Below are 21,139 nucleotides of genomic sequence, written 5' to 3'. Positions count from 1 at the left end.
ACAGAGCACGGAGGGACCTGGAGCACAGAAGGGCGTGTCCTTGGTGTAAAAAGAGCAGCAGAGCCAGTGTCTTGATGCCACCAGTGAGTGCGTGTGTGCAGCTTCCCACCCTTGTTCTTTAAAATCAGGAATTCAGAATTGTGTGTTTTAGGTTGAACATATGAAACTGCTCATGTTCAACTACTTTTTAACCTACAAAAATGGAAATTTCATGCGGTATAACCTAATAAAAGTTTCCAGTTTTTAAGATATGATGCAGTTCCAACAACGTCTGCCTAAGGGACAGTTCGGCACACAGGCTGCTAGTCTGAGATTCCTCCTGGCACAGCCCATGAGAATTTCCTCCCTCACACAGGGAAAGAAACTGGTTGTTTTGGAAGCCAGCCACAGAGAGGCTCAAGTTCTCCAAGAGAATTCATATCAGTCTTTGCAGACTAGTATTCATTTTTCTTTTTAATCCAAATGGTTCAGTTACATCTGAAGTCTGCATGAACCCTTTACATAAACAAGTGGCCACTGTGGATGACCAGAAGCTACCCTGGCTATTTGGATCAAGATCTATAATTCCTCTCTCTGTTTATATCGTTATTTACATTTTTAAAGTTATTCATAAGTGCACATATACACACAGTTTTCAAAAATTCACAAATATAATGATATCCATGCTTTTGGGAATGTTGCCTTTTTTCCTTTTCTGCAGATCCCCCTTCTGCCTCCTCTTTATTTACTTGTTTGATTTTATTTTATTTTTTTCTTTTGAGACAGAGTCTTATTCTGTCACCTAGGCTAGACTGCAGTGGCACAATCTCGACTCACTGCAACCTCTGCCTCCCAGGTTCAAGTGATTCTCCTGCCTCAGCCTCCTGAGTAGCTGGGACTACAGGTGCGCGCCACCACATCTGGCTAGTTTTTGCATTCGTTTTAGTAAAGACGGTGTACCACCATATTGGCCAGGCTGGTCTCGAACCCCTGACCTCATGATCCGACCACCTCAGCCTCCCAAAGTTCTGGGATTACAGATGTGAGCCACTGCGCCTGGCCTTCTGCCTACTCTTTCTTCTGCAGAGCAGCCCTGGCCCTAAAGCAGCCCGGGATGACCATGCTCCTTCCTCTTATACTCTGTGTTCACATAGTCTTGTGCAGAGACCTGTAATATAGTCATATAAGCATGTATAAAGAATCTTTTTGCTTATTTGTTCTTTAAAAATTAAAGCATATTATATTTTCTGTGCTTTGTATCTTGTATTGTATTATCACAATATACTGTGGCCTCCTCTCCAGGTCAAATGTTCTAGCAGCTCTAATGCAGTCTTTTTAATGGCTACATAAATAGTTATGGCAGATTCACATTTATTCAGCCAGCCACCTTTTGATGATCACTTTATTCCCAGTTTCCTGCTACAATGAAAAATGATGCAGTAGGCACCCTAGCCCATTTGTCTTCACATTCTGATGTTTTACATTTCATTGGCCAGAGGCCACATCTATTTTTCATTAAATACCGATTGCCAGTTTGCCTTGTTAAAAAATGCCGTGGCACTTTACATGCCCAGCACGGCTCATGAGAATGAGGTGGCCCTAATTCCTTATCATGCTGCACGTATGACACATGGAGGCCCCCAGCTCAAGATGAGTGTGGGCTTGGCCGGTGATGGCCCAGTGACAGGCACACCCCGGCTCCCCTTACCTGTTGTAGCTGTGGACCAGATCAAAAATCATCATGTCTGTGGTGTTGACAAATTTGCACTGGACAGGCATAAACTCTCCCTCTGCTGAACACTGGGGTGGTGACTTGTCTCCCACCCCGTGGAGAAGACGACGATTTCTTATTTCACAGCTCCTTGGACCTAAACATTTTCATGAAAAAAAAAAAAATTCTTATGTATGAGTAGACACGTTTCTGCAGTTGAGCAGCATATACAGTCATGTGTCCCTTAGCAGTGGGGACGAGCTCTGAGAAATGCATCGTTCGGCAGTTTCATCGCTGCGTAAACTTCATAGAGTGTACTTCTGCAGACCTGGATGGCTTGCCTACGGCACACCTGGGCTGTACGGTCTAGCCTAGTGCTCCTAGGCTACAAACCTGTACAGCATGTTATTGTAATGAATACTGTAGGCAATTGTAAGACAATGGTATTTGTGTATCTAGACATCCCTAAGCATAGAAACGGTACGGTACAAATACAGTATAAAAGGTAAAGAATAGTACACTTGTATGGGGTACTTAGCATGAACGGAGCCTGCAGGGCTGGCAGTTGCTCTGGGTGAGTCAGTGAGTGAGTGTGAAAGCTAAGGACATTCCTGTTCACTATTGTAGACTTTATCAACCCTGCGCGCTCAGGCTCCACTAAGTTCATAATTTTTCTCTCTCTTCAATTGAAGGTTAACTTCAATAAGTTAACCTTAGCGTACTGCAACATTTTTACGTTATAAATTTTTTAATTTTTTAAAACTTTTGACACCTTTAAAACACTCAGCTTAAAACAGGAACACATGGTACAGCTGTACAAAAATATTTTCTTTCCTCATATCCTTCTTCTATAAACTTTTCCCCATTTTAAATTTTTGTTTTACTTTTAAACTTTTTTTGTTAAAAACGAACAGATACACACACACATTAGCCTAAGCCTGCTCGGGGTCAATATCATCATTACATCACTAGGCAATAGGAATTTTTCAGCTCTATTATAATCTTATGGGACCACCGTCATGTATGTGGTCCATTGGTGACCAAAACACCCATATGCAGCACATGGCTGTGCTTGCACTATACACGTGACAGTTAGAGACCCACGCAGTGACTTGGGTCTGCAACAGGAGACTCACAATGTTCAATGAAATCCTGCTCATGTTTCTAATGATCAGCCAGCAAATATGGCTTGTCTACCATATGGAAATATGAGAATAATAAAACCTTCCCTTTGAAGCTTTTATTTTCCCTACTGTGGACCTGGTTCTCTGCCCATTTCGGCAGGAAACTCTAAACGCTTTGGATCGCAGTGAGGAAAGCTTCAGCCCCTTCCCAGCTCTAGGGGTGCAGGCGCTCAGTGAAACTCACATCGCTTTGGCCTCCCCGGCTGGCGGGTCCCGTACACCTCCATCCCCTCTGCATCCACACACCAGCACTGGACCTGCTGCACGTCACACTGGACAGGCATGTAGTCCCCTGAATCCTGACACTGAGGGAGGTAGGAGGTGTCTGTGCTGTTAATGTAGCCACTCAGCAAGATCTGCTGTTTCTGTAGCTGACAAAATGACAGACCTGTGGGTACAAGGAGCAGTGTTAGATAGAACTGCGGGGAAATTTCCAGGGACTGAGCCCAGGAAAACTCACGCTTCCTCCCCAGAGTGACACAGCTGAGAGGGTAATGACACACCCAAGGACACTCAGTGATGGGGTGGCAGCCACAGAACAGGCCTAGCTAGTATCCTGTGGACTGAGTTAGGGAAGGGCAGATCTCGCTGGTGCCACATCAATCAGTCAGGTATCCCAGAGCACAGTACTGTGGAGGGGAGATGGGATCGAGTGCAGGCCTCGTATTAACAGAGCTTTTCTGAGTCCAGTTTTCTCCCCGGGCTCGCTGTGTAACCCTAGGGAAGCTGCTTCACCACTCTGAGTGAAGGTTAGCGACATTAACTGCTATGGTTTCAGCATTTGTCCCCTCCAAATCTCATGTTGAAATCTGATCCCCAATGTGGTAGGTGTTTGAGTCCTGGAGGTGGATCCCTTATGAATAGATGAATGCCTTCCCTCGGAGTGAGTGAGTTCCAGCTCTATTAGTGTCCATAAGAGCTGAATGTTAAAAAGAGCCTGGCACCTCCACCCTCTGTCTCTCTAGCTTTCTCTCATCACGTGATCTCCGCACAGATGGTTCCTCTTCCCCTTCCACCATGAGTGGAAGCAGCCTGAGGTCCTCACCAGCAGCAGAAGCTAGTGGCATGCTTCTGCACAGCCTGCAGAGCTGTGAGCCAAACACACCTCTTTTCTTTATAAATTAGCCTTAGGCATTTCTTTATAGCAACACAAATGGACTGAGACATTAGCAACGATCGCCCCCTATTGAATACCTACTATGTGCCCAGTGTTTACACGTGTTCTAAATCCTCACAACATCATACAAGGCAGATGCTATATTTATGTTACAGATGAGGACCCATAGCTCAGTGAGGATGCCTGACTCAGCCAAGCTTACACAGCAGGAGAGTATGGGGTCAGCATGCTCCCATGACAGCCACACTAGATGCATAAAACCAGTGCCCCAAACAGAGCTTTTAATCCATCAAAGGATAGTTTTGGTTTTAGGTTCAATTTCCTCATTTTGAGGTGGTTGCCTTAAGTTAACTGTTGTTTTAGAGTTATGACATGCTTTAAATGGGGACTGTGTTTCTTTGATTACTCACTATAATAATTATCTTAACTGGAGAGCTTTGACCCAAGTCTTAAATTTTAGAAACACCTCACACTACAGGTGAGAAGGCACTTGGTATTTTTCTGGTGACTTTCTGATTTCAGGAGACATTGATATGTGTTCACCATTGTCTTCTCAGCACCAGGCATGGTGCCTGGCTCATGGGAGGAACTGGGTAGATATTTGTTGAACAAATGACTGGACTTTCACAGTGGCCCTGCAGGAAACAGGGCCTTCCATGGCTTGCAAGGAATGATTCTTATTCACAGAGGAGAAGCCAGCAGCCCAGAGGGAGGACCTGCTCAGCCACCCACCCAAACCCAGTGCTCATTCCTGGAAGTGAGTTGTCCTAGCAGGGTCCCTCCAAGAGACGTCCCCATTCCCACTTACAAGCCACAGGCCGGCCTGGCTGCCTGCTGCCCAGCACTTCGCTGCCATCGGCACCCACACACCAGCAGGAGCGGCCGTCGTTCTGGCACTGGACAGGCCTGAGGAGGAGACACAGACCAGGTGACTTTGGGATGGGCCCCCAAAGCCACACGCCGGCTCCCACCGAGGCTACTTTTCTTCTTCATTTCAATTCTTCCAAGTTTTGGTTCGTATAAATTAGGGAGAGAGTGGAGTGGAGAAGGGTGGCTGACCTGGGAATGGAAAAGCCCCACTTTTCCTGCCTGGCTAACACCTGCTCTGGCTCCTGCCCCAGCCATTCATTCACCACCTGTCCAGCCTGCCAGCCCCAAAGCAAGTGATCCACCCTGGAGTGCAGGGCTTCAGCCACATCCACCAAGTGTCCTCAGTCATTATGAGGCTGCAGAGGGTAAAGGCAGTGCCCACACTGTATGGATAGGGAGTGGGGACTTGGGGGTGGGATGTTAGTGGGGTCAGGGGCCGGCAGGGTATAGTGGGAAGCACATGGGTGGGGTCAGGCCAGGTCATAGAGTTGACTCCTCAGAAATCATGACTGAACTGAGACCTGCAGGATGGTCGGAGGTATAAGAAAGTAAAAGATATTCCAGGTAAAGGGAACAGCGTATGCAAAGCCTCCTGAAGAGAGGCCAGGTTTGAAACTGCAAGAGCCTGGAACAAGAGACGTGGGAATGGGAACATAAATAAGGCTGGGGAAAGTGAGACTTCCTCCTGAACTCCTTCCTTACTGTTCCAGAATTCCCAGAGATCTAAGCGTCTCTGTACACTGGTGGGAGGTTAGTACACGTTAAGAGTGTACATAAGATAGCGACAGGGAGGGATGGTTCACAGATGTTTCCCAGAACACAGTCATAGAGATGGAGTTCCCCTGATTCAACATGACTGGAATAGCACAGGGAAATTTCAATTGCCTGCACAGTGCAAAGGATTCCTGTCTACTCCGCAGGGAAGAATTGTCTAGATTATTACCACACTCACCACAGAGAGGGTCTCAGGCCCCAAGTCTGCATTAGGGCAGCTGGAGAAACCCCTTTCAGAGAGCAGCTCAATGAGGAGACAGTGGCCCAGAAGCCCAGAGGCAGCCTAGAGAGCTGGCCCGGGCAGGGTCGGCAGCAGCTAAGGACTGGGAAGTCAAGGCAGCCTCTGCTTCCACCACCCCAGCTTCTCAAGAGGATACTTGGAGGAGGGAGAGGTCCCAAAGCACAGATCATTTGACACCCCCCTCAACTCTGCCCCACCCCCACACACATCGTTTATTCAAGCCATCACAGAAAGAGTGATGTCAGGAAGAGAAGGGAGGGCAGTGGGAGGATGAAGCATGGATTGGGGTTCACGTGGTCAGATTGTCCAGTGTTGATCAGCTTGGGGAACTGAAAGGCGGGCACCTCCAAATGACAGTGACCAAGCCTCACAAGCACAAAGGAGTTGTAGGGCAGAGCTTGGGAAGAGAGGGGAAGGCATGAGATGCTGTTTATGGCATCTTGGACCTTGAGAGGTCCAAGCCTTACTGACATAAGCTGCTGCTGACATAAGCCTTACTGGAAGCTGCCGTCCTCTGCGCACTGGGGCACGTAGTCTGCTTGCTTCAGAAAGGCCCTTTCCCTCTGCAGCTCACAGGGACGAAGGGGCTGGGCATCCACCTGGTACTCTAGGAAAAGAAAAGTGATTCATCAGAGAAGAGTGTGGACTGGGCTGCCAGGAGAGATGGGCTCTCATAAGCACAGGTGCTTTTCCAGGATTATCATCATTACCTATGACAGCCTATCTTAAAATTTGGCAGCTAAGCACACTTTTTTCCAGTATGACATTAACTCATTCAATGTGCAACATTCCCCTAAGAGGTGACAGGCAATATATCCTTGTCACTCATGAGGCACCAACTCTCAGGCAGTGAAAGTCGTCTGCCCAAAGTCACGTAGCTGGCAAGTGAAGGATTCCAAAATCAACGCTGGGACTACACATTCCCCGCCCACCCCAACCCCGCCACAATTCTCGTGAGGCTATTTGGAGTAAGTTAGAGAACCATAGGGAAGTTCTTGAATCTATCAAGCCATGCCCTGCAGATGTAGCACCTTCCAGATACACATTGAAATAAAAATTAATTAATAACATACATGACGTATTCTCCATTGAGAACTCTTATAACACACAGGATCCTACCCAGAAATCACAACCACATCATGAGGCATGTGTTATTTGTTTACTTTTTAAATAAAAAAAAAAAAACACAGAAGCTTGGCACTTTGCCCCAAGTCACACGGGTTAGTGGCTGAGCCAAGGACAGAACTTAGGGCTATTTCACTCCACAAGTAGATTTCTTTTTCTATGGCTTCTTAAATACCTCTTATGGATGACACAGACTTTGGAATAGCTAAGGGGATAAAAACCCAAGGTCAATGCCAAAAGTTTGCCAAAATGGCGGGGCGAGGGTGACCTAGAATTGAATTAGGAAGATCAACTACATTTCCCATCTCTGCTCCATCAATCACTAGCTCTGTGACCTCAAGTAATTCAGTTTGCCTCTCTCTAGACCTGCCTCTTTATCTGAAAAAAAAAAAAAGAAAAAGCAAATTACTGACTTGTGGGCATTTGTGAAGATTAAATTCGATTGCATCTGTTCAAAGGCCCAAGGCAGAGCCTGGCTGACACTGGAGCTCCCTCCCCATGTCTGGCTCCATGGCCTCACAACTTACCAAAGATATTGGCCGACACCCAGCAGACGGAGGCCAGCAGGCTGAAGATCTCCAGGACCAGGGCCATTTTCCTGGCCCTTCCCAGGAGGAAGGAGGAGAAACCACTGCTTGCCCTAGGTCCCCTGGCCAGGGAGCTTTTATAGAGCTGCCGTTGGCACTTTCCTTCGCACCCACAGGTCCTCAGTGAGGCAGTGCCCCATCCTGTTTTCTCTGCTGGTCACAAGGAGCTCCCTCCACCTGTGTCTGCTCCTTCTGCGGGCACTCGTGTGGCCAGTGGAGCATGAGGATCTTGTCTAAACTGTGGGGGAACAGAACTGGGTGGGGTGACTTCAAAATCCTTCTTTATGGGTAAAGACTAAAGCTCTGTATCGTTGGAGGCAACAGGCTCAAGCCCATAGTGAGGGAAAAGCAATCCTTTGTTCTTTCCTCCCCACCCCCAACCCTTTCTCCTTCTCTTTCCTTCCTTTGTTGCCTTTCTTCCTTTCTTCCTTCTTTCCTTCCTTCCTTCCTTCTTTCTTTCCTTCCTTTCTTTCATTTCTTCCTTCCTTCTTTCCTTCCTTCCTTTCTTTCATTTCTTCCTTCCTTCCTTCTTTCCTTCCTTTCTCCCTTCTATCCTTCTTTCCTTTCTTTCTTCCTTCCTTCTTTCCTTCCTTCCTCCTTTCTTTTCTTTCTTCCTTCTTTCCTTCTTTTCTTTCTTCTATTCTTTCTCTAACAACATTTTAGAGCTCCACAGTAGCAGGCACCTAATCTAGCAATGAGGATATGGCAGAGAACAAAACAGGTAAAATCATGCCCTCATTAATACAGACTGTGAAAACTTTAGTGAGGGAAGCAAAATACACACACACACTCATATTCATATTTCTATTCTCCTCTCTTTCCTAGGACCTCAGACTGTGTCAACAAAAAGAAAGCAGGAACTGTGTATTCCACAGAAATCCTGTATGTAAGTTCGGTTTCTCCTGGCAAACAAGCCTTCCTTCCTTCAGTCCTATTCCTGTGAGACCTGGGAAAACTCACCTCATCTCCCTGAGCCCAAGCCTCCTTCTCTAGAAAGCAAAGTTAAAAGAAGAATAATAATATGTCCCATTTGTTAAGGTATTTGTAAGAGAATAAATAGATATGAAGAGCACATGCTCACTAGACGCGAGTAGTTATTATTATTATTATTGATTTTCTTATTTTGCAAAAGCATCGTGCCAGGGAACAGCAAGTATTCAGAAGACCAACCCAGCTGGGTAAGGAGCTAGTGACAGATAGGGTCAGGAACTGGCAGGTAATGAGGGCAGGTTGCTGAGCCTGGCACCTGAGGAGAGACGGCGGGACCTGTGAGAATCTGGAGGACATGGTCCCGGGAGAGTGAAGGGCAGGAGGACAAGCTGGAAAGTGGAAGAGACTCCAAACGTTGGGGGAAATAAAGGGGCTGATATAGCTGCCGTGCCGTAGACAGTACTACCTTCCACAAATAGGGTTATGAATATTATATGTGTTAAGATATGCAAAGTGCTTAAAACAGCATTTGACACATAATAAGTATCCAGTGTTAGCTACTGTACTAGTCTGCTATGGGTGTTATCACAAAGTATCACAGACTGGGTGGCTTAAGTAACAGAAATTTATTTTCCCATAGTTCTGAAGGCTGGAAGTCCAAGATCAAGATGTCAGCAGTGTTGGTTTCTTTGAAGGCTCCTCTCCTGGGCTTGCGGATGGCCATCTCCTCCCTGTGTCCTCACTTGGTCTTCCCTGTGTGTGTGTTGGTGTCCTAATATTTATTTCCTTTAAGGACACCAGTCATATTGGATTAGAGCCCACCCTTGTGACCTCATTATGTATTTAATTACCTATATAAAGACCCTACCTCCAAATGCAATCACATTCTGAGGTCCTGGGTTTAGGACTTCAGAATATGGAATTGCGGGGAGGACACAATTCACTCCATAACAGCTACTGTCATCATTGTTGGGTTCATGATACAAACTAGAGAAAGTAAAACAAAACAGTCATTTTAAGTGTCAGGGTGTGGGATTAAAAACAGGTGAGAACCCGTGCTCTGCCCATCCTTCCTGGGGACCATACGTGCCTGGAGCTCCCACATCTCTCTCTAGCTCAGTCTCCAGCCAGACTTTTTTGAGCTTAGGTCCACTCTGCCTGGACACCCTACAGATATTTCAAATTCAACACATCCTAATCTGAACTCCTCAACCTTTCTCCTGACATCACACCATTGGCTGTCTCTGTGATAGCAAATCCAAGCCCCATCCTAAGCCTCTCTCCTCAAGTCTTATCAGCCTCCAGGTCCTACCAGGCTGCTGCTCATTTCTACTTCTTGGGTCCTCCCCTCCTCTGCATCCTCACTCTTCCTGCCTCCATCACATCCCCTCAGCTCAGAACCAGCCAGCCAGAATAGCCTGCTGTACTGCCCCTCACCAGGGTTTCCCCACTAGCTGCAGGGACAGTCCTCTAAAATATGACCATCCATGTCACTTTGTAGATTCTACAAAAAAGAGTGTTTGGATCCCGGTGAATCAAAACACAGTTTCCATTCTGTGATATGGAATCGACACCTTGTGATGTGCTGTTGGGGATGGAGACTCAGCCAACAGATGCTCAGGAGGTGTCGTGGAAGGGAGATCAATTCACCCTGGGGAGGACAACTTGGATTAAGACCTAGATGTTAGGCAAAGGTGAGCTGGGGAGTGTATTGACATTTACTGGAAAAGGCAATACAAGAAGAAGAACTTACCTGCCTGACGCCCTGCTGCCCCATTACATAGGCCAAGTTCACCCCAGGCTATGGAGAGCCGGCGGCATCCTTCTCTCTACAGCAGTATAATAAGCACAGCATTGTGCAGTCCATGGTCATTTCTCCATTTCTACATGCTCTAAAGCAGATAAATCTTAGAAAAAATTGAATGCGGTTAAAGATTTACCACAAACCTCACTCACCATGCTTCCCATTGCCCTAAAATGCATGCATAAAGCTTGCACAGGTTGGCCTCTGTGCTGAATCATTCTCGCTGGCCTCGTCCCTGAGAAGCAACCCACAGAACCATGCCAGAGGTGTCTCTGCTTCACTGGGTTTGGTGCTTTAGGACCTCTGGTCTCAGGGTTCATGAAGCAGGCCAGGATATCACTGGAATGAAGAGTACTACGAGAGAGGAACGGCAGGCCTGTGAGCTGACTCCACATCAGACCCCACCTAGAGAAGCAGCAAGGCGTTAGGAGCCCGTGGGGGAGCACTCAGTACTCTGAAATGCACAGGCTGCCTTCAAAATCCATGCAAAGAGCTTCCCTCCATACGCAAAAGCAGAGGTGCTTCTCTCCACTCAAGCAACAAAGCATCAAGCTTCAAGAGAATCGAGCCAATGTGTCACTTCCACCACCCTGAAACCTCTTTCTCATAATGACTCAGCTACTGGTCCCTGCTTTTACCTCTTCTCCACTGAGCTCTGAGAACATACAGGCTTCCACAACGACTCCACATGGCAATGTCCTAATCTTTCTTCACCAACTTGCTCCTTGCTCAGACCTCCATCACTCTGGCAGACTCTTCATCGCTGGCCCTGCCACCTCTCCCAGTCTCCTTGGCCCAAAATACAACTGCATAACCTTCCCTTTCATCTCCGTCATTCTTTAATACTAAGGTGCTTCATATAATAGGTGCTTACTGAAGATTTAGGGGGAGATGGAGAGTAAGAGGAATATAGGGGAGGAAATGGCTTCAAATGCATCATCAGGCACCACTGTTTCTGACATCCATCTATCAGCTGTCATGCACCACAGGGAATTGCTTCCCAGTCATCTCTCCTTTAGTCCAGCCTGCCACTATATTGCTGGATCCCTGCTACCACTTACGGACAGCTTCTCCCCATCCCCTACATACCCAGGGACACAAAACCACAACCTTCTTCTCCTAGGTTTCTATGGCAATAATAAACATTTCTGGTTCTTGGTTTCTCACCCCAGAAAGATGGAGTGAAAAATACACTTTTCCCTATACCTCCTACTAAATATAGCTAAAACCATGAATATTATATATAAAATAAACCTAAGAAGGCACTGAAAGGTAGAGAGAAGAAAGACTGGCTATCAACCTCAGGATCAGAGGGACGAGATATATGGTAGGAGTTTCCTGGATTTTATTTGGCCTCCTGTGTCTCAGATGAGATGTTGGAGAAGCTGGACATTCAGAAATGCCAATGAGCACGGACAAAACAAGCCCCCAGAAAAGCCTCTTGAGCCAAAGTTCCAGGAAAGGGTGGCAGCCTGGTAAGACAGGAAACTTTCAGGTAACAACCTCTTTACTATATCAAATATCTCAGAAAATTTGTCTCTAACCCCACCAAGCCAGCCAAGGTCAAGTGAGGAGCCCAGATTTCCACCCGTGTCAATCTGTAAGGAGGTTCCCCAATCCCCCTGACTGGGTTTGTCAGAGGAGGCAGAGTGTGGAGCTGTGACTTTTACCCTGCTGGGCAGGAATGAGCTTCCTCTTTCTGCTGTATCAGGGGAGACCTTGTAGGGAGCCTGAACTTCTGCTCTCATCCAGTGGTAATAAGGTGTCACTCTCCCCCTTGCCACTTAGGTGGTGTCAGAAGAGACCTAGTGAAGAATCAGGACTTTCATAATTGTCCAGCAGTAACAAGGCCATCTCCAAGTGGTGTCCATGAAAGGCCACGTGATGAGCAGTAACGAGGCAACCCTGACCCTTCCAGGCGGGGTGGCATCAGCAGAGAGAAGAGACTGAATTGCCATCCCCGCCCAGCAGTACAGAAAAGCACAACAGCTTCCAGGTGTCAATGGAGTAACAACTTGGACTTCCAGCCCCACCTGGCAGTAATGAAGTAGCATCTCCTGTTTCCCAATGCAGTGATGTCATAACAGTTCTTCTAAAATGAGATCCAGAGTTTCTTAACACCCAAATTGTTCAAGTTTTGATCAAAAATCGTTAATTGTACCAAGAACTAGGAAAAATCTCAACTTCAGTGAGCAAAGACTATCAATATATGCCAGCATCTGGTGACACAGATATCAGAATTATTTGATATGGATTTTAAAACAATCATAAAAATGCTTTAGTGAGCAATTATAAATGTATTCAAAGCAGGTGAAAAAAATAGAATTTCTCAGTAAAGAAATAGAGGATATAAAGAATAACCATATGGAAATTTTAGAACTAAAAAAGAAAATAACCAAAACAAAACACTCAATATATGTGGCTTAACAACAAAATGGAACAAACAGAGAACATAACCCAGGAACTTGACAGAACAATAAAACTAACCCAATTTGAAAAACACAGAGAAGAGAATATAAAAAGAACCTCAATGACCTACAGAACTATAACAAAAGATCTAACATTCATGTTATCAGAATGCAAGAAAGAAAAAAAAAAGGTAAAACTGAAAATTTGAAAAAAATAATAGCTGAAAATTTTTCCAAATTTGGCAAAAGCCATAAAACTACAGATTTAGGAAACTGAGTAAACACCAGAGTATGAACTCAAAGAAACCAATACCAAAACATATCAAAGTCAAATATCTGAAAATTAAAGACAAAAATAACTTGTGAGAGTAGCAAGAGAGAAACATCTTTCCTACAGAGGAAAAACAATTTGAATAATAGCAGATTTCTCATGAAAAATAATGGAGGGCAGAAGGTTATGGTACGACACTTTTCAAGTGCTGAAAGAAAGGAATTGTCAGTCCAGAATTCCATATCCAGTGAAACTATATTTTTTTAAGAATGAGGACAAGAATCAAGAGATTCTCAGGTGAAGGAAAACTATTTGTCACCAAAAGATCTTCCCTAAAAGAATGGCTAAAGCAAGTTTCAAAACAGAATGAAAATGACAAAAAAAGAAATCTTGAAACATTAGTAAAGAAAAAGGAACAATTAAATGGAAAAGAAATGGGTAGATGTGATAGTTCTTTCTTCTCTTCCTGAGTTTTCTAACTTATCTTTGATGATTGAAACAAAAATAACAACACTGTCTGATGTGGTTTTAACTAAACAGAGAGGTAATATTTAAGACAATTATAGTATAAATGATGGAGGGTAAAAATATGAAAAAGGGATAAGCTTTCGATACTTCACTGAAAATGGGGAAGTTGCCAATACCAGCACATTATATGTTATGTGTGTATGATGTAACACTTAGAGCAGTCACTGGAAAAGCTCTACAAAGAGATACACTCAAAAAATGTCAAAGATAAATCAAAATAGAATTCTAAAAAAAAAATAAGTAACTCACGGAAAGGGAGAAAAAAGAAAATAGAGAAATGGAAAACAGAGAGAACCAGCATGGCTCATGCCTGTAATTCCAGCACTTTGGGAGGCCGAGGCAGGCGGATCGCCTGAGGTCAGGAGTTCAAGACCAGCCTGGCTAACATGGCGAAACACCGTCTCTACTAAAAATACAAAAATGGGCAGGGTGGTGCACACCTGAAGTCCCAGCTACTTGGGAGGCTGAACCAGAAGAATCACTTGAACCCAGGAGGTGGAGGTTGCAGTGAGCTGAGATCACGCCATTGCACTCCAGCCTGGGTGACAGAGCAAGACTCTGTCTCAAAAATAAAATAAAATTTAAATTTAAATGGCAGCTTTAAGCCCCAAAATATCAATTATTACAATATGGTTAAAATTAGTACAATATTAAAAGACAGAGGTTGGCAGAGTGTATAATAAAATATGACTTACCAATATACTGTCTACAAAAAGTTCACTTCAACTATAATAACATAGGTGGTTGAAAGTAAGGAATGAAAAATGATGTACCATGCAAATATTAATCAAAAGAAAGGAGTGGCTTTACTAATATCAGACAAATAAAAAATTAGCAAATAAAAATAGCAAATAAAATTCTGAGGGACAGAAAGGAATATTGCATAATGACCTAAGGATTAATCCTCCAAGAAAAGATAGCAATCCTAATGTGTATGCATTAAACAACAGAGCTGCAAAATAGGTGAGGCAAAAACAGATAGAACTGAAAGGAGAAATAGACAAATCAATTGTAATTGGAGACTTTAACACCTCTCCCTCAACAACTGATAGAACAACTAGACTGAAAATCAGCAAGGATACAAAAGAACTCAACACCATCAACCAGTAGCATCTAATCAACATTTATAGAATACTCCATCCAACAGAGAAGAATACATGTTCTTTTCAAGCATTCATGGAACATATACCAAGATAGACCATATCCTGAGCCATAAAATAAATGTTGACAAATTTAAAAGAATTGAAATCATACAGAATGTGTTCTGTTAACAAAAGGAATCAAAGTAGAAATAAATAAGGGAAAGACAACAGGAAATTTTCCAATCTCTTAGAAACTTAGCATACTTTAAGTATCCCCTGGGTGCTTAAATGGAAAACAGAGAGGACCAGCATGGCTCATGCCTGTAATCCCAGCACTTTGGGAGGCCATGGATCAAAGAGGAAGAGTCAAAGGATATTTTAAAATACATTGAACTGCATTAAAATATAAATACAACATAACAAAATTTGTTGAACACAGCTAAAGCAGTACTGAAAGAGAAATTCATAGCAAAAGTTTATAGTAAAAATGTTTACATTAGGAAAAGGAAAAGTTACTCATTAACCAGGTAACTATCAACATCTATGGAAAAGGGATGAAACAAGAAGCCAAGAGCATTTAGGGAAGAATTATTCTCATAGACTGAAAATCAGGAATGAGGCAGAAGCACTCCCAAGTTTCCCAAAATGCCTCCCTCCATACTCTGCCTAAGTCCAGGGGTCTCTACCATTAAAGAAAGAATGGTTGACACTTGGAGAGGAAAAGACCATCCATCAGAGTCACCCTGCATTCATCAGAGTGGTTCTGGTCTCCATGACACTCTACCAAGAGGACTAACTATATGACCTTGGACAAACTATTTAATCTCTCTGTGCCCCAATTTCCTCATCCACAAAGTTGTAATGCTATTAGTGCCCATCTTCATAGGATGATGTAATTATAAATGAAGTAATAAATATAAGATGCATAGTAGTACCTGGCATGCAATAAACACTTGATATCATTTTTCTTGAAAAAATGAGAATGTTTCAATGGTGGTAGCCCCAGATGCTAGTCTTATTTAAGATGCATCTCCTTATATTGAACATACTTGAAACCTCTCAGTTTTTATTTCTCCTTTGAGCCCAATGTGAAACACTGAAGGTGGATGTATCTGGCCGTACTTCTACTGGCTCTTGTGAACAGCCATGCACAACTCTGTCTCACACTGGCTGTTGCCCTGGAATTTTGCAACCCTCTGAAATCTTACCCTTGGGAATGTTTCCTCCTTGTCCCCCAATTTTTTTCAGTGGAAATATCATTTTTAGCTTACGGAGGTTTTTGAAGGCTGTCACTCTATGGGACTGGTAATGATTAGAAGCCCGTTGCTCCCGAAAACACTGCTTTTCTTTATTTTGTGTCTTGAGTAGTAGTTGTTTTGCTACATTGTTTTCTGCTGTAGAGAAATATGACACTGACATTTTGTTTTCCACTATGGTTCTCCCCTTTGCTTTCTGAAAGGCCCAGCCTGTTTTCTAATAGGTTAACTAGCTTAAGTCACTCTCCTTTCTTCGCTGATTCATTTTGGGCTGGGATGGTTTGCCGGATTTGAGCCTTTCTTTTTGTTCTGTTTTTTGTAGAAATATTTTTAAACATATGCCACTAGATTTTGTCCACCTGTTTCTCTCAGATCTGAGGAAATAAAATCAATATACTCTGGGACTGCCCAAAGCATTAGTCATTCAGAACTATCTTGTCCACTGCCACTTTCTCAAGTGTCTCTGTCAAGACATTCTGCCATGTGACCAACAGTTCAGACATGTACACTATCTTGTTTTGCCTGGCCCCTTCAATGGCTCTCATATTAGTGTGCCTCACTTTAAAGCCATCATTCTGTAAATTTTTCAGGCATGTTTCCTTGGGGCATAAGTAGCGTCTGTATCTCCACCACTGCATGAAGATGGCTGCCTCACCTTGAAACTCACTAAAACCACTTTGAATACTCGGTGTGTTTGGTCCAATCTTCTTACATCTGTCTAGGTTTTCTGTAAGCATCCCATATAGTAGCCCATTCCTCATGGGATGGTTCCCACTTACTGAGCTCTCTATTTGTGGTTTTAAGATGGAACTTCTCAACTGTTGATTGATCCTAGTTTTCTCCTTGAATAAATCCAACAAAAGAGCCAAGATCTTCCAAGATCTCAGAGTGCAATGTGGTCCAATCTTTCCAAGGTTGTTTTGATTTGTAAAAATTAAGATGTTTCTGCTTTCTCTAGTGTCTACTTTTAGATCAATTGAATTCCCTGTGCATCTCCACTTCCCACTTGTATCAGCCTACCCTGGCCTTCAAAGCCCTATTTTATATTTAAATCTGACCAGTCTGCCTTCACAGATTGCACCCTTTCTTCAAAGCAACACTCTCTTCTATCTTCCTTAATTTTGTTTTCATTCTTTCAAGGCTTCTGTGTTGATTGTAAGAAAGAGACATATTTTTCTCATGACTGCATTTCCTCCTTGATTTCCTGAGCCAGCCTGATTCCTAGAGACAGTGTGTTGCAAGGATGAACTTTAAATTGCCTGTGGGTTTGTAATAATTTCACTGATTTTTTTCTTTCTCAAAATATAGCATATTAAAATTATCCTTTCATATTCCTTTTTCAGAAATAGAAATTTGAAGTTTCTAATTTTTTAAAATTAGTAGACTTTACAGTTTCTGATTTACAGAAAATCGAGCAGATAGTAGAGAGTTCCCATATACCCTCCTTCCCCATGCAGTTCTCCCTACTGTTCACATTTTATATCAGTGGTGCATTTGTTACAATGAACCATTATTGGTGCATTCTGAACTACAATCCATAGGTTGCATTTTCACTCTTATCTCATATAGTTTTTTCTATAACTTTTTATTTTGAAATAATTACAGACTTACCCAAAGTTGCAGTAGTAGTACAAAGTTCCCATATACCCCTTATTCAGTTTCACCTAACGTTAACATCACATCAGAACAATACTATTAACTGAACTGAATACTGTAATAGAATTTCACGAATTATTGCACTAATGTTCCTCTTTCTGTTCCAAGGTCCAATCCAGTATTTAACATTTTATTTGGCTGTAACATCTCCTTGGTTTCATCATAGTCAACAAATTTGATGTGTATGTGTTCTTTAAAAAAATTTTTAAAAAGACTTTGGTGAGATAACTCACATACCATATAATTTGCCTATTTAAAGTTTATTAATTCAACAGCTTTTGGTACCTTGACATAACTTTGCCTCCATCACTATAAATTTTAGAATGTTATCCTCAAAAGAATCCCCCACCCTTTAGCCATCATCCTCCATTTTCCCCCACAGCCCTAGTCTAATCAATCCAGTTTCTGTCCTGTAGATTTTTCTATTTTGGAAAATTCATATAAATTGAATCATACAATATGTGGTCTTTTGTGATTGGCTTCCTTCACTTAGTATGAGGTTACCAATGTTCATCTATGTTGTAGATGTGTTGTAGCATGTATCAGTAATTCATTTGTTTTTATTGCTGAATAATATTCCATAATGTAGATACACTACATTTTATTGATCCATTTATCAGTTGGTGCACATTTGTGTTGTTTCTGCTTTTTGGCCATTATAAAATAATACTGCTGTGAACATTTGTAAATAAGTTTTTATGTAGACATGTTTTCATTGCTCTTGGGTACATCAATATCAGACAGAACAGATTTTAAGACAAGGAGTATAACTAGAAACAAAAAGACATATTTAATAATAATGAAAAGGTTAACATGCCAGGATATAAAAAATTATACATACACACAAACACAAACTACAACAGAGACCCAAAAGCACAATGTAAAATTGATTTAATTGAAAAGACAAATAGACAATTCAACCATTTTAGTTGGTAATTTCAATATCTCTTTCTTAATAGTTGATATACCAACTAGAGAGAAATCAGTGAAGATATAGTAGACCTGAGCTAAACTCTTAACCAACTTGACGTAACTGATATATATAGAACATTTCACATAACAATAGCACAATACACATTCTTTTCAAGTGCACATTTAATATGCTAGGCATAAAACAAGACTTAATAAATTGAGAAGGACTAAAATCATATAAGAATATTCTCCAACAATAATGGGATAAAATTAGAAATAATCAACAGAAGGAAATCTGAGAAATCCCCATGTACTAGGAAATTAAACAACATTTCTAAATAATCCATGGTCAATAAGAAATCACAACAGAAATTAGAAAATCTCTCTCACTGAATGAAAATAGAAAGTAAAACATGCCAAAAAAGTATGATATGCAATTAAGTCAGTGTCTAGAGGGAAATTTACAGCTTTAAATGCCTAGATTCAAAAGAAGAAAGATCTAAAATCAGTAATCATAGTTTTCACCTCAAGAAGCTAAAGGAGGGAAAAAATAAAGGGAAGAAAGAAAGGAAATTCAAAAGATCAGAGCAGAAATGAATAAAACATGAATCAAAACACAACAGAAAAACTAAAATAAAGCAACAGTTTCTTGAAAAGGCTAAAAAAAATGACAAACTTCTAGGTAGACTGAGGATTTGGGGTGAGGGGAAGAAGAGAAAGGAAGGAAGGAAGGCGGGAGAGAGGGAGAGAGGGAGGGAGAGAAAAGCAGCCAATTATAAAATCAAAAATAAGAGACATGACTAGAGACTAACCATAAATTAAAATAATTTTAAGTGACAATTACAAAAACTCACATTAGACAATTAGATGAAATGTACATATTCCTAGAAAGATGCACACTTCTAAAATGAGCTCAAAAAAGAAATGAAAAATCCGAATATCTATATTGATAAAATATTTTTATTTTATCAGTAATCAGTGATTCAAAATCTTCTCCAAATGTGAAGGCCAATCCCAGTGGTTACACTGGTGAATTCAACTACACATTTAAGAAAGAAATAATACTAACTTAAGTCTTCAGAAACTACAGAAAAAAAAGGAACCCTTTCCAATTAATTTAATAGAGCCAGTATTACCCTGATATCAAAGCCACACAAAAATCTTACAGGAAAATAAAACTACAGAACAATATTCCCATATGAATACAAATATAAAAATCCTTATCAACATAATAGCAAGTCAAATCCAGCAATATGTAAAATGCATTTTATATCATGACAAAGTAGGGTCTATTCTGGGAATTCAAAGTTGGGTTAACCTCTGAAAGAATTCATGTACTACACTATATTAAAAAATACAAAAGTTATACGACCATGTCAACAGAAACAGAAAAACACATTGTCAAAATCCAACACCCATTAATAATAACCATAAAAAAACTCTTAACAAACCAGAAAAAAAGGTAACTTCAATCTGATAAAAGGCATGTACTAAAAATTTAAAGATAACATCATCTTTAATAGTGAAAGACTGCATGTTTTCTCCCAAGGGATGAGGCAAGAATGTCCACTCTCACCTCTTTTATTCATATTGGACTGAATGTTCTTGCCTGTGCAATAATGCAATGAGAAATAAAGACATACACATTAATAAAGAATAAATAATTGTGTCTCTATTCATAGAAAACGTAATTTATACAGAAAATCTTAGGGAATATATAAAAATTCTAGGACTAATGAGTGATTTCAGCAGATATAAGATTTTAAAAACTCAATTATATTTACCTGTTCTAGTAGTAAAACATGTAAAAATGAAGAAAACAGTTCCATTTAAAATATAATCAAGAAAAAATACTTAGAAATAAATTTAACAAAATAAATGCAAAATCTGAACACTCAAAACTACAAGAAAACTGCTGAGAAACAAATACGTAAATTCTACACAAATGTAGAAATATACCATGCTCATGGATCAGAAGATTCAATATTGTTGAGACAGCAATTGATCTCTAGATTCGGTGCAATTCCTGTCAAAATTCCAGCAGGTTTTAAAAGAAGTTGACAAGCTGATCCTAAAATGTTTATGGAAGTGCAAAAATAAAATCTAGAATTAGCAAAAACATTTTATGGAACAACATAATTAGAATTATGCTACCTAATTCCAAACCTTACTAGAAAGCTATAGTAATTAAGACAGTCTCATGTTGGCATAAAGACAGACATATATATTAGTGGACAAAGAATATAGGGTGCAGAAATAAACTAACATACTTATGGTTACTTTTCTCTCAAGAAAGGCACCTAGGTAATTCAAAGGGAAAAAAGATAATCTTTTCAACAAATGGAGCAATTGGATATTGACATGTAAATTAAAACAGTAAGATAAGCCAGGTGCCTTGGCTCACGCCTGAAATCCCAGCACTTTGGGAGGCTTAGGCAGGCGGATCACCTGAGGTCAGGAGTTCAAGACCAGCCTGGCCAATATAGTGAAACCCCGTCTCTACTAAAAATACAAAAATTAGCTGTGTGTGGTGGCTCATGCCTGTAATTCCAGCTACTCAAGAGGCTGAGGCATGAGAATCACTTGAACCAGGGAGGTGGAAACTGCAGTGAGTCGAGATCACACCACTGCACTCCAGCCTGGGGGATAGAGTGAGACTGTCTCAAAAAAAAAAAAAAAAAAAAAAAAAAACACACCGTAGGAT

General features: G+C 41.6%; 1 protein-coding gene across 1 annotated transcript in view; it reads right to left on the bottom strand.

Annotated features, from left to right (window-relative positions):
- The window catches only part of TG (thyroglobulin), a 273,223-nt gene extending 265,628 nt beyond the window's left edge, over positions 1-7,595 (bottom strand). Inside the window, exons 1-5 of the mRNA XM_028852295.2 lie at positions 7,529-7,595; positions 6,375-6,483; positions 4,800-4,897; positions 3,059-3,262; positions 1,688-1,847 (exon numbers count right to left, since the gene is read on the bottom strand). Coding sequence (XP_028708128.2) covers positions 1,688-1,847; positions 3,059-3,262; positions 4,800-4,897; positions 6,375-6,483; positions 7,529-7,595 — 638 coding nt within the window. The remainder of the gene's footprint in view (positions 1-1,687; positions 1,848-3,058; positions 3,263-4,799; positions 4,898-6,374; positions 6,484-7,528) is intronic.
- Positions 7,596-21,139: the final 13,544 nt, after the last annotated feature.

The sequence above is a fragment of the Macaca mulatta genome, chromosome 8, assembly GCF_049350105.2.
Source record: "Macaca mulatta isolate MMU2019108-1 chromosome 8, T2T-MMU8v2.0, whole genome shotgun sequence".
Classification (NCBI taxonomy): Eukaryota; Metazoa; Chordata; class Mammalia; order Primates; family Cercopithecidae; genus Macaca; species Macaca mulatta.
The sequence above is the reverse complement of the archived record's forward strand: the minus strand, read 5'-3'. Positions and strand labels throughout refer to the sequence as shown.